At 44.2% G+C, this 14359-nt stretch overlaps 1 protein-coding gene across 2 annotated transcripts in view; it reads right to left on the bottom strand.

Moving 5' to 3' along the window:
• Positions 1–14359, bottom strand: part of FRG1 (FSHD region gene 1) — a 178568-nt gene that overhangs the window by 97684 nt on the left and 66525 nt on the right. For both annotated transcript variants that reach the window (XM_086962562.1, XM_086962563.1), the window contains exon 2: positions 7380–7476. In XM_086962562.1, the coding sequence (XP_086818688.1) occupies positions 7380–7441 (62 nt within the window). In that variant the 5' untranslated portion in view covers positions 7442–7476. The remainder of the gene's footprint in view (positions 1–7379; positions 7477–14359) is intronic.

Consider the following 14359-nt stretch of genomic DNA (forward strand, 5'->3'; position numbering starts at 1 on the left):
TGGCCGCATCAAGATACATATATAACTGCACATTCCAAACTGGGGGTGCTCGGTTACTGGCCACGGAGGATGGGTGGTAGGGTGGATAGACTAGGGTGTATGTAAACAGGCTTTGTGTGATTTATCAAGCCTCACCTACACAAGAAACCTCACAGCTAAATAAACTGCACATTTACACAATTCTGCTACACAATAAATGAGAGGCCAAAGAATTCACCACCGTACAGAAATAGAGCACAAGCAGAATGGTACATGTTCAAAGAAGACATTGGTAATTCTTTTGAGCAGAGCTCATTCACTTTAGAAATCTGAAAAGCTTAATCACAGAAACACCCAGTAGACCCCACTACACAATCAATCAGGGAAGATTGTTTTCAACCTTTCGTTTCCCACAAATAATATATGTAAAACCTTAAACAATAAGAACATAATCCCTGTCGGCTACCTAATGCTTTGTGTTAAAAGCATCTTCCACATAATCAGTTTAGCGCTGTATTTCTGCGGGTCGAAGGGGTGTGGGAATTGTTCACCGCAGGCACATTACCTGCCCCGCCAATCCCCTGGGAACAGGTGGAGAGAAAGATTTCGGCACCAAAAGCTTTCATTACAGCACAATCTGACCACCATTTTGTGAACGAGGCCCCTACAATGCTGGTGTCAATCAATGTGTTCTCAGCATTAGTAGAAAATTGTTACTTGCAGAATCGTAGGCACTGCTGAGAGCAAATTATACTGCGCAGAGGGTCAGCATAAGACCATCTATTTCATGTTTGACTCTTCCAACTGGCTTATGGGGGGGATTTCCGAATTTAAAGGTGTGCTAATGCAAATGGTGACTGCTGCCACTCAGTTACTTTCTTATCTGCTCCTACAGCAATCTCCTTCAGATTAGAATTAGTACAGCAGGACGCCTTATCCTGGCAGAGACCTCCATTCGAAGCACTACCCTGAAATATCATTCCATTTTTGCATCCTGTTCCCCTTTCTCTAAAATTACCCTACATAAATCACATTTCTACAAGAACTCAGAAGTTTTAATCTGCGGGGGTTCTACATGTGGGTGAAATGGAGGTAGATGCTTAAGGGCGAATTTTTGGGATTCACTTCGGGAAAATGGGCAACCTATTTTTTACTGGTTACGACAATGGGCTTCCAATACCTCTAAATATTGAAGGTTTCGTTTATTCCTGCTAAAAACAGGTGTTTTCGTATAGAATTTAATTCAACAGTGGTGCCTTTTTCAAAGCACTATAAATATTCGGCTTTGGTATTATCCAAAGTAATGGTGCTCAATTTATGAGCCTATGAACTTGGAAAGATGCACAGCGGAGTTAGCCCGGTGTAGGTTCAACCAAGTGACCATATGCTATACATAGATGTCAGCTGCAAATTCTTCACTTATTGAACTATTTTGTTACCAAATTTATGTGTGCATTTAGTGTAGTTTAGTAATTGGGTCTTAAAATGTGAAGTAACCCCAAGTTTCCCATTACAGTATTTCACGAGGGTCATTGGGTGAATCTCTATTGTTTTTGCTTTTGGTAAACAACGCTATAAGATGGACATAGAAGCTGTTTAATGAAAGCAGCAATACATTCAATTTGATTGTTCATTCATTAATGCACTGTAGAGCGAATTTGAGGGTTGTAGATCAAGAAACAGCATGAATGGACTTTAATAGCGCTTTCCACTGATATTGTCACCTGCTTTAGTTAAAAACAACCATCAGTGACATTCTTTACACAAGTTGTGTGTCGTCAATATCATCATCAGACATCACCAGCTGATCAGTCGAGGCGTAATTTAAGAGATCTGGCACATAATGCTAGCCAATGCATATCAACATGCAAGTCTCAGCGAGCTACATCCTGTAGCTGCTTTTTTGTATCTCGCAAAGACTTTCGGATACGAGATGACGGTAACAAAGTCCATCCTGGCAGATCTCCTCACAACTTCTCTCTCCAACCATGCCTGCTCAAGTTGGGCAACACTGCAGTAACTAACTCAGTGATTGTGATCATAAGAAATACCATAAAGTGACCAGCAGAGCTGCTCAAAGCGGCCAGCTTACAGAAACCATAAAATGAGCATCTATGCCTTATCCTCCCCCACAATACTAGTCAATGATCCTGATAACATGCTAGATGCACCTCAGAGGTCCTCACACACCACACTGAAACACTTCCACATAGGATCAAAAACAAGGACTACTCACTTCAAGAGTCACAGCCTACACGGCGTAGCTTGCTGTCCCATGAAGGCAAGTGCTTCAGTGCCGCACACTGGGTTAGTAATGCACTTTTAGAAATACAGCAATAGAGTACAATCGAACACCCACCAATAATGAATGCTGAATTTTTCCATGACCTCCAGCTCAATGGAGCTTACAAATCAAACCATTCTGACAACACTATCCAAGTATTCTAATACTTTCAATCTTCGCTTCTCATACACTGATTGAACGATGGAAAACAATAATGGTTCTAGGTTCACATACATGATCTACAAATGATACAGAACCTTCATCCACATACACCGACTAAAAATGTAAAGACGTTACTAGTTTGCCCCATGCAAGCTTTCATAAATAATTGCACAGGGACCAATGTTCTCGTATGTCGTTCGTGCGGTTTTCTTCGAGTTCACGTGGCCACAGGCACGCGCTTTTGGGCCATAAACTCTGTTTACCAGCTCCAGCACCTCCCCTCTCTCTCCCCGCAAACACAGCCTTACTTGCATTTCTCCTCCCCCTCCCCAGCCAGCTTCCCCTAGGCCGTAGCAGCACTCCTCCCACACCTTTGAAGTGAAGCTTCGCTTCACTTCAAAGGCCCCTGCTGCTTCACACCGTGTCGCATTTCTCCTCCCCCCTCCCCTGCTCTGCCTTCCCTCCGTCTTGTTTTTTTTTGCTGTTTGCATTTAACCGGCTCTACATGCCGAGCTGTGCCCGCAATCTGCACTCCTAACACGGTCACTGGATTATACGCGGAGGCTGCACCTTCTCCCAGAGCTTTGTGCAACTGTCTGTAGTGTCCGTGTACACGGTCTAGGCACCGGACGAGGCGCTGGAAATGGCCTGTCAACGCTTGAAACAGCCATTCACACTATAGTACGTGTTGGCCTGCTTTAGATATCTTCTCCTTGTTTTTTCTCTTCAATGACAATGGGGCTTTGTGGAGCGTACGCTTTCTCGCCTCTCAGATCAGGCTCCATTGCCTAACACAGTAACGATCGAAGTACCCTCCTTGGCAGCATGAACAGATGAGCCAGCCAGTGGAACGGCACCCGTCTCTGCCATGGAGGTTGTAGTCCGAGCTCAACAGGCGGCGCGGCGCCCCCCACAGTTGCGCTCTTACTTGGCGACTACAGCTTCCAGGGACTTTGACGAGTCTATATGAATGCGAGTTCGGTTTGAGACTGTTCATATTTCACATTGCCCTTAAATTCTCGTTTTGTTTACTTCTATAATTCCATTGTGATTTGAAAAGCATTCATCTTGCATGGTGATACCCAAACCAAAATCCTTTTTTTGTTTGTTATATGTGATGTAGAAATGTGATCAAGGGTTCCTGTCTTGTGTGTGAGCCTCTTTTAGCACGTTCGTGTGATTGCTACTGTTACATTTTCTGCTAAATAGTGACCGTTACAATAAGAATGGTCACAAAACGGGACTGAGATACAATTTAAAGTTGGCATTGTGGCTTGAATTGCGCTGCATTGTGTTTACCGTTGCCGTGCTGTATTGTTGGTTTGATTAGAGTAGGTGCTCGGAGGGCACACAGACACAAACGTTCATTTCTCTTCTGATAGGCAGATTTTTCGATATCCGTAAAAGTAAAATTCAGGCAGTACAATGAAAAGCTGTGATTAATATGTTTTTCTTACAAGCTTTTCAACCCGCTGCTGGGCGGATTCTTATTCAGGGTGCCTTGTAGGACGGGTTTGAGCTGGAAGTTGGACATGACACCCCACGTTTTAGTCTTTCTCAGAAACATCAGCGTGTAATGTGCACATTTGTGGGCCATCTGAAACAGCGCCGTTTTTTATTTACTTTTCCAGGCATTTTACACAAGTGACCGCGTGCTGTGTGACAACGCCAGATGTACCTGCCCCTGATTAGTTGTACCAGCTCAAACCCAAGGAGAATGCGTTTTAGCAACCTAGGAATAACGGGAGATAAAATAACAAGCATTTGCAATGCAATAGGTCTCGCATTTTCGCGAGTGTAAGCTATTGGCATTGTAAATGACAAAACAAAAAAATAAAATGTCATTTAGAAAACCAATAGCTCAAACTTTCCTACTGCGAGACCTATTGGCAACGCCAGTGCTTGTTGACATTCTTACAGTTTTTCTTTACATTCGGATTATTTATTTACTACCGTTTTGTGAATTCTACTCTCACTACCAACTCTTAAAAATATAGCGGATGATCCGCCACAACTGTTGGCAGCTACCACACGTGTGCGGGTCAGTGTTCTGTTAAAGCATTCAGGGGCTTATTTACAAGCCCCTTGCACCGCCGGTACATCACTTTTTGAGGCGCATCGGCAGTGCATTTTGCTGCCCTATATTTATAGGACACGTAAAGCCACCCTGCGTGGCTTTTCGTGTCCTTTTAAATACAGACCCTTTTCATGCAGCACTTTGCGTGAACGGGGCGTGCCATGGGTGTTGCTGTGGGTGCACCCACTAACACCCATGGCTTCTGCCCCAATCCCAGATTTACAAACTTTTGTAAACCTGGGAATGCATCAGAATAATACGTCTCCCCAGGGGAGGCGTAGAGGCAAAACGAGGACAAATGTTTTAATATCTCTTCTTTTTTTTGTGGTTTCGCCTACGCAGCGCGCATGCGCTGCTTAGGAGGGGACCTCTTTGAATCGATCAGCTTCTTGGCCCAAAAACGTGCACACTTTGCATTGCTTTCAATTGCAACGCGTGCACGTTTGGAGTTTCCCTTGCGGGAGCGAGCTTTAGTGACATCTGTTTGTAATTTTCTTGCAAACAGATGGTGCCCCTGGGAAAAGCTGTGTGTGTCTGGCAGGCCATGTCACGCTCCCTGGAAGCAGAGTGCATGCCGTGAAGCAGTCCTGCTGACTTCCGCCTACCCCGCCTGTGCAGTCCATTTGCTGCCCGCCGTCGCTGGTCAGTCACTTGACTCCTATCTGTGGTTTAATGCCCGCAATGTCGCGTGGGTCAGTGGTTGAGACCTCACTGCCCCTGGTGCTTGCTGTACCTTTGTTGCTGAACAAAAGCTGCAGTTTGGAAAGTCGCACTGCGGCTCCTCTCGTGGATGGGAGCGAGGCACATGGTCATCCGGCGTTAAGCGAGAGCGCGTGCACACCCCTCGCAGCTTGTCTTATAAGCTTTCACTTTCGTGAAAGTTTGCAGCCTCGTTTGTTTGCAGCCAGGGAGCCCGGTCGTCCATCCGCGCAGCCATCAAGAGAAGTAAGTCTTCTCACTTTACTCCCATCTGTGGTTTAATGCTTGCAATGTTGCGTGGGTCAGTAGTTGAGACCTCACTGCCCCTGGTGCTCACTATACATTTGTTGCTGAAAAAAAGCTGCAGTTTGGCGAGTCGCGCTGTGGCTCCTCTCTTGGACGGGAGCGAGGCACATGGTCATCCGGCATTCAGCGCATTTAGGTTGCCACCACAAGGAGGGGCCATGAACCAATGGGGGGCATCTGCCCAGGGTGCTCCAACATCTGAGGTAAGATCGGTGCACACATGCCGGTCTGCATTCACAACAGCTCTCACTTTCTCACATGGGGTGGCGCGGTTCCTCAAACGCTTGTGAAGAGAGAACCACTGCCCTCAAGCGCTTGTGAAGAGGGAAGCACTGACTGGCAGCATAACAAACGTAGGTGAGCAGAGTGAGGTGGCAAAGTTTGTTGATGCTCCGCACAGAACTCCTCCAGGTCATTTCTGTGAGGCAAAAAACTGTTTTTGCCTGCTCCGGTCCCTCTTTATTGCTTACTGGTGTCCTCCCTCCTGCCATGCTTGTAGTCGCCCATTGTTGATCCTTTATCTAACTCTGTCACGCGGTCTGTCTCTTTTCTTCCGTTTTGATTTGTGGCCTCCCTCTGTACCACTGTCTTTGTCACGCGGTTTGCTCTTATCTGTCTCCCGGTCTGCATTTCCGTACCACCTTGTTTGTCCCTCTTTATACTCCTTGTATGTCTCTATTGCCCTGCCCTCTCTGTGTGCCCTTCCGCACCCACTCTAGATACCCGCAGAATGTATGACTTTTCCCCCTATCACTAGCCCAACCTAAAAGAACTACAAATCCCACAATCCTCGCCCATTGAAGCAGCAGTGCGCCCTGGAGCAACTTCACACTCGGGAGCAGAAGCTACCTTGAAGCACCCCAGCAGCTGAGGAAACTGAAGCACCCTTGCATCTGGTGCACTCCCCACCCTGGAGCTCCCACAACCTTGCATGTAAAGCCATACTTTCAGTAACCAAGAATTCAGACTGTGTTTGTAGAATTGCAGATCAGGGCCAATTGCACTCACTTCGGGAGCCAGAATTCAGCAGTTACGTCTCATTGATACCCATTTATTAGCTTGATTGCACAAAGTTAAACCACAAAACCTGGGCACATTGCGTTTTCTTCACTACCTGGACACATTGACTTCCGCACTTAAAATGTGTTATCAAGCAAATTATTTATTTCACTAAGAAAATCTTTTTTCTTCATTATCGCATATGAAAGCACTTCCAGATATGCGAGTTCAGACTACCAGTTATACATAAACTTTAAGTACTTCTCAATGCACTGCTATAATGTACCTATTACTGTCAAAGCTTCCAAATTAAAGAACAGTAGATTTTGTAGCACTGAGGATAATATGCTGCATGGCTAAATACTTATAAAAGTCCAAAAGTCAAGACCTATTGGCTATGCCTGTACTGGGCTATGCCAATGCTCGTTTATCTTTCTATGTGTGTTGCTGCAGCACACACAGAAAGAGGAAACCACCTCTCGTGATTTTTTTTGTGCAGGAAGTGGTCTCTTCCTACACGAAAACAACCTCCCAATATATGTGTTGGCGCATGGCAGCCAATTGTGCGCCAGCGCAGAGGAAAGCACAGGGATGCGACATATTATTGTAAATATGTTGCATACCTGTGCTTTGAATGTGACTCAGTGCGGGAGGAGCCAAATGGCTTGCGGTGCCGCGCTGAGTCACTTTCTTGTAGATGAGGCCCTCAGTTTGGAAAGAAAATCTGCAACGCTATGTAGGAAAGGGTGTCAACCAAAGGATTGAAAGCTTAATGTCCTATTCAGCAGAAACGCCGAACAACTGAGTGTGGTATAACGGAGTATGGTATATAAGCCAAACAAAGCACAGCACCCATCGGCGCTGCATGCTTACCTTTTGTGCTTCATCCCCTTCAGCACCAGCTTGGTGGTTTTTATGCTTGAATACTCCGCCATTGTTGCTTTCGGTGATTTGTCTCTCACCTCTGCTCCTGCAAACAGTTAGCTTCGTGTTAAAGTAATTCAGTGTCACAACAAGGGCATCGCTTTTCCCAGACTCTTTCAGCCTTTAGTCGCATCGAACACTACACGACATGGCTGACTTCACGGGGTGAGAGCACACGTTAAAAGTTCCTACAAGAGGTCTAGTGCGAAGGCAGCTATCGCTACTGAATAGCAGGGTAGGACAGGGACAAAACATAAGCCTGGGCACACAATACATGCTTGTAGAGACCCACGTCTGACATTTGTACTTTTTTTGTTACTATAGTCTTGCCATTGAGTAAATCTGCCAAGGACAAATATGACTATAAGCCACTTGTAGGCACTCATTTATCAACATTAGGAGGATGACGCGGCCCCGCCCAATGTTCAAGTGTTTAGAATACACAGTAGATCTAAGTTGCATATTCTATGCTGTTACAGGAAGTGTTTTGATAGTAATTGAGCCACCGAAGTGATATCATTTTAAACAATATTACGGCGAGTAACTTCACGGCAATGTATCATGCTGAAATGTAATATTTAAGAAATGTTTTCCCAATAGACCATATATTTAATAAAATAGCAAGCCTATGTCTGTATAAAGACATGTCCAGTTATCAAAGATTAAACGTTCAAAATAGACCACATCTTGGGCCTAGTCAGCAATTAGAAGTGTTTACACCGTAGGTGTTAGCAATTCTACCAGAAATGTGATTGAACATTACAGACTTTAGCTAGTAATTACCATTAATGCACTCAAAAGTAATGAGCGCTAGTGATCCCAGCCAGCCTTGGAAATATTGGCCACAGCATGTACTGGGCAGTACTGACTTCAGTTAACATCAATAACTGATGGATAAGATACGCAAACAATCACTTCGAAGCTGCATGACATACTCGTAAAAATTGCGCACAAGATGCCCTTTCTTACTCCCTCCCTTTCATATCTCAAACTTATAAACAATCTAAAAAATGTGGCAGTTCATGTACAAATGTAAAAAATAACATGGAAATTACTGCAATCTCGCTTAAGCGTTTGGAAATAAAGCGAGATGGTGCATTAGAACAAACAACACAACTTGATAATATTTACAGTATTGATATTTAAGATAATATTTTACTTTTTTTCAGTGAGTAAGACAAAAATGGGTATGGTTTATACATTAATGATAAAGGAATAAATACTCCTTTAGGAGTTATAAAAGAAAGGACCAGCTGGTGTACAGAAAATACTCATGAACCGCTTACAGCTGTTAAACGAACGTGTGGCACCACAATTCACGTTTGCAGTCATTGCACATATTTTCTCTAATTGCAAATACATTTGCATTATTTTAATATACCATGTTCTCGCAAAAACTGTGTTAAATACAAAAAGAAGGAGCAAGCATTAGCAAAGCCCTTAGATCTGGCCTTTGCATGACTGCAATGTTTGCAAAATGCATTAGAAGTTAAAAGCAAATAAAAGTAATAGCATCCAAAATCTTTTTGTTTCGTTTTCATGCTTGAAAAAATAAGTATTGTAATATGCCTCAGTGTAAAAGTTTTTTTTTTAAACATGTAACTATAACACATTAAATAATAGCTAGCAGCCTTAGCATGTAATTGGGCTACTTTTTAGACCGGTATAAAGAAGCAAAATGTGGTAACTCACAGTAAAGAGAGCCAATAGCTGATGGGGGCTGACCCATTGCCCCAGGCTGTGGTTGGCCGAAACAAAAGGAGAAGGACTCCTGAACGGATGGATGATGAGGGGGTCACTTAAAACCCTGAATATATGTATTTTATTATCTTTTTTTTTTAACTGGACGCTGGCAAGACAGGTCAAGCTATCTCCAAGCTAGATAAAAATGTCACAGTAAAATTTAAGTGTAGGTTTTTCACAGAAGAAACGGTGTTAACAGCTCAGCATCCTTATTGCAAGTTTTCATATGCTTACTTATCTGTGAGGTGCAAGCACAATATTGGTGATATAGGTGGTCTCCATATCAACTGATGTGCAGGACATGCTGCGGCAGGGGTGTTATAAAGTAGATATACAACGGAGCCAAAGTAAGATGAAGGAAAGTCGGTTTATTGACCATCCACTCTCCTCACTGGAGAGTGTCCAAACATTCCACAGCAAGCTTCAGGGTGGGGCATACCAACAGGGTAAGGAGGGGAGGGGTGGATGGGACATACCACTTGGAAGATAAATTACAACACATCTTCCTTCCATAGGGTGATGCAGAACAAAGAACAGGATATCCGCAAAGGACAGGGCGGTGCCGTAGCGCCGTAAGAAAAGAATGAAAGGAAACACAGAACATTACTCAGGTGCATTTGCAATCTTGTCAAAGCTCCACCATTGGCCATTCTCAAGTTGAACCACATTTTTAAGCACTTTAACAATTTTACACGGCAAGTAATATTTACTTTGGGTAGCTCCCACTTTGGTGTTCTTCCTGACCTGTACTCTATCACCCACCTCCCACTTGGAATCCTTCACCCCATGCTTCGTGTCATACCACTGTTTGTACCTATCTTGGTGAAGTTGAACTTTCTCTGATCTTGTCCCCTGGTCCACTACTCTCGGCTCTCCCCCGCTCAACCAACTGGGATTCAGCTTGGTGCAAGGTTCACGCCCACGCAATGCTACAAAGGGTGAGATTCCTGTGACTTTGTTAGGGGAGGTGTGATAAGCCCACAGGCACCTTCTAAGGGACTCCTCTATATCATGTCCGTTGCTTGCTGCTAATTGAATATGTTCCTTTATGATTCTGTTAGCTCTTTCAACTAACCCATTGGCCTTGGGGCAATACAGGGCAGTGGTCTCATGTTTGATGTCCAGGCTCTCGAGAAATGCGTGCATCTCTTCCGAGAAAAATTGCACTCCGTTATCTGTTATCAAGGTCACTGGAATGCCTTCTTCCACAAATACTCAGTTTATGAACTCAATCACAGTCTTTGTTGTGACGGAGTTGACAAACTTCTGATTGATTCAATGGGTTGTATAATAGATCAACACCAGCATGAATCTTCTCCTCTCTCCCAGTTCTTGCATCGGTCCGATAATGTCCAAGGCCAGCTTGCTCCATGGTTTAGTTGGTACTTCCACTGGAGACAATGGTGCTTTTTGCACGGCTTTAGACTTGTCGCTTTTGGCGCACGCCCCACAATCCTTAACGGCTTGTTCGGCCATGGCATCCATCATGGGAAACCAGAAACTAGATCGGACTCTGGCTTTAGTGAGACTGCGCCCTAGGTGACCTTCTTCCTGAGGCCTTTGGGAGGAACCACTGTGACTACGGTAAATTCTGCCTTTCATGAAACTTAATTTGTTTCTCACTTCCCAAAACTCTGCAACACTTGTTTCAAGTTCATTTTATTTTGTTAGGCCATCCTTTTTCCATGTACTCCTTCAGCACATTTATTTCTTCATCCTTCTTAGCTTCTTTTTCCCATTCCTCTTCTGTGATAGCAGGTGTTTCTGTCATTAGGATGGGACTGTCGAGAGCTTCTTCTTTTTCTTCCATCTCCGGTAATGGTGCCCTCGACAAGAAATATGCAATCTTGTTTTCGTTTCCTGGTACATACTCCACATTAAAATTATAGTGTTCCAGCCCTAAGATCCACCTGCTGATACGCGGTGTACAATTTTCTAATCCCTTCACAGAGAAGATGAAGGTGAGGGGCTTATGATCAGTTCGGATAGAGAACCTTAAGCCCCACAAGAAAAACTTAAAATGTCTGACCGCCCAGAAACAGGCTAGGGCTTCTCTTTCAATAACGGAGTAGTTCCGTTCTGGGTTTGTGAGACTCCGAGATGCAAACGCGATGATTTTCTCCTCACTACCATTTTTTTGTATGAGTGTTGCACCCAGACCCTTATTGGATGCATCCGTGGTTAGGATGGTTTTTTTGGATGAATCAAATGTTCCTAATGCTGGGGAGGTTACCAATTCCTCTTTTAGTAACTTAACCACGGCATCATGCTCTTCGTTCCATAGGAATTCCTTATTCTTCTTCATAAGTTCTCTCATGGGCTCACACTTGGCCGCAAAGTTCTCCACGAATTTTGACATATACTCTAAAAGTCCTAAGAAGGACCTTAGTTCTTCCTTGTTCTTAGGACTAGGTGCTTCCATCACAGCTTGAATTAGACTGCCCTTCGGTCTGAAACCATCCTCTGTGATCTTGTGGCCTAAGTACTCTACTTCTTTCACTTTTATTTTACATTTCTCCTTCTTCACAGTCAGGCCGGCTTCCATAAGTCTGCTGAACACCTGTCTCACGACCCCATCATGTTCTTCCTCGGTTTGCCCATAGACGAGGATGTCATCTTGGAAACATAAGGTGTTCTTTACTCCTTCCAAGATTTTCTGCATAGCTTTCTGGAAAATGGCAGCGGCAGAAGCTAGGCCAAAAGGCATCTGTTTGAACATGAAGGCTCCTGATAGGGTGATGAACGCTGTGAGGGGCCTTGATTCGGGATGGAGTTCAATCTGGTAATATGCCATGGACAGTTCTATCACGCTGAAGTATTTAGCTGGACCCATGGTGCTCAGCATTTCGTTGATTATAGGCAAAGGGTGTCTCTCAACCCATATATTATCATTCAAGCTGCGCAGGTCCACACAGAGGCGAATACCTTCCCCACTGGCCTTGGCTGCTATGACAATCGGGGCCAACCACTCAGTGCTGGTTACAGGTTGAATTATATCAAATTTGCAAAGTTTGCGTAACTCTTCTTCTAGTGGTGTTTTCAACTTGAGGGGTACGGGGCGTAGTCTATGTACTACTGGTCTTGCGTTCTATTTCAATTTGATTCTGTGTTGGAACATGTGAAGGCAACCAAGCTTGTCTCTGAATAGTTTTGCAAATTCATCACAAATGTTGCCACTTTCCCGGGACCTGTCAGTGAGTAACACTTCCTCAGCACTATTAGGATCAAGGATGATACCCAACTCCTTTTGGTGAACCCATCCTAATAAGTTGGACCCTGACTCTACAACATACACTGGACCAAAAGTCTCCCTGTCTTTGAATTGTAGATGTACATTTTTCATGCCCACTAACGGTATTTTACCCTTGTTATACCCTGTGGGAGAAATATCAGGCATTTTTAATTGTTCCACATTACAATTTTCCATGGGCACAAAATCACCACAGTTCAGTAAGGTGTAAGGCGAACATGAATCTGCATACATTTCTACACATTGGCCATCAAGGAAGACATCACATTTTGGGTAAATAGCATTTATGGTACTATCAATGTCTTTTACCTGCAATATTATTCTCCCTCTCCTAGGTTCTATGCATTTCACTTCCCTGGCTGTATTTTTCACTGCACTCCTACTATCCATTCTAGTATGTTGTTCGCCATTTCCACATACTCTCGCGAAATGCCCTCTCCTATTAAATTTTTTACACGAGACAAACCTGGCAGGGCACTGGTAGAAAGTCGCAAAATGGTTATTGCTGCCACACCGGTAGCACTTGGGACCCTTCTCTTTAGGATCTTCTCTCACACCGTAATTATCTTTTGACCTGACCGTACATACTTCAATGGAATCCTCTTCATCTTTTACAGAGGCTACTTCTTCTCCATTGGTCCTTATCTCCTTGACACATCTAGCTTTGTGCTCTACAGATTTAGCTATTTCTATAGCTTCTCTTAATCCTGGACTTTTCTTGAATGCGTGGGTTATTAGTACACCTTACGAGTTGGTCCCTTATAAGGAAATCTGTTAGGTTGCCAAACTCGCATAACTGTGTTAAACCCCACAAAGCAGCAATGAAATTCTGGACGGATTCTTGCTTACCCTGACACCTTTTGAAAAACTTGTGGCGTTCCAAAACAACATTTACCTTATCTCCAAAATGTTTTTCAAATTTCTCCATAGTTTGCTGATATACATCTACACCAGTTTCATCCTCACCCTCCTGTTCAAGCATAGGAAGGAATTCATATACTTTTCACCCTTGCCTACCTAAATTATGCAATAGGATATGTTTCTTCCTTTCTGGCTTGTACTTTTCACCACCCACCGCTATCAAATACGATTCAAAGAGTTTCACCCACTCCTTCCAGCTGATTTCTGGTTCCCCTATCTCATTCAAAAAGGGCGGGGGCTGGCTCATACTTGCTGCTGCCATGGTTAACTCTACACACGTTTAATAGATAATCCTAGATGGCACACCTGCAGGACACAGATTTAACCACAAGAACACAAGTTTACAAAATAGCAATGAAGTAAATTGACAGGTACAGTTTCTTGTAAATTGGTAAATTAAACTAATAGTCCTAGATGGGCACCTGCAGGACAAAATATTAACCAATGACACTCAACGTTTTGAATAGTAAACCGGGTAAATAGCAGGAGATGTTCCTTGTAAATATGGTAAAACTGATTTCCTTTTCCTTATCGGACATAAAGCATAGGATGTGGCATAGGGCAAAGACAGTACCTAAAGAATGTAGCTGGAATGTGCCCGTAAAGTAGCGGTACCAGGCAGGAGGAAGAGTTCCTTGGCCTCAAAGAGTTAATGTTTCCTAAGCACTACCGGCACTCAACTGCTGGTGCGCCGGGGAAGCGTCTCCGACGTCCGATGAAGGAAGGTAACAGGCGCTGACAGGAATTCTCTTTCCACCCCCTCCAACCCCCACCCTCCCCCCCCCCCCAGCAGGCCAACCGGACAACACCACAGCGAGCCTCTCAAGCCGTGGCAGCCTCTCACGTCCACTCGACGACACGATCTGCTCCGACCACAAGGACACCAGGCACTCCGAGGCAACGAGATCAGATGTTCCCTCAGGCGAAAATGCCGTGCAGGGGTATGACGAGCGGCACAGAACGCAGGTAGGCTCCAATTACTCCCTAATGACCAAAGGAGCGCTCGTTAAGCTTT

The sequence above is a fragment of the Lissotriton vulgaris genome, chromosome 3_1 (assembly GCF_964263255.1).
Source record: "Lissotriton vulgaris chromosome 3_1, aLisVul1.2, whole genome shotgun sequence".
NCBI classification, from domain to species: domain Eukaryota; kingdom Metazoa; phylum Chordata; class Amphibia; order Caudata; family Salamandridae; genus Lissotriton; species Lissotriton vulgaris.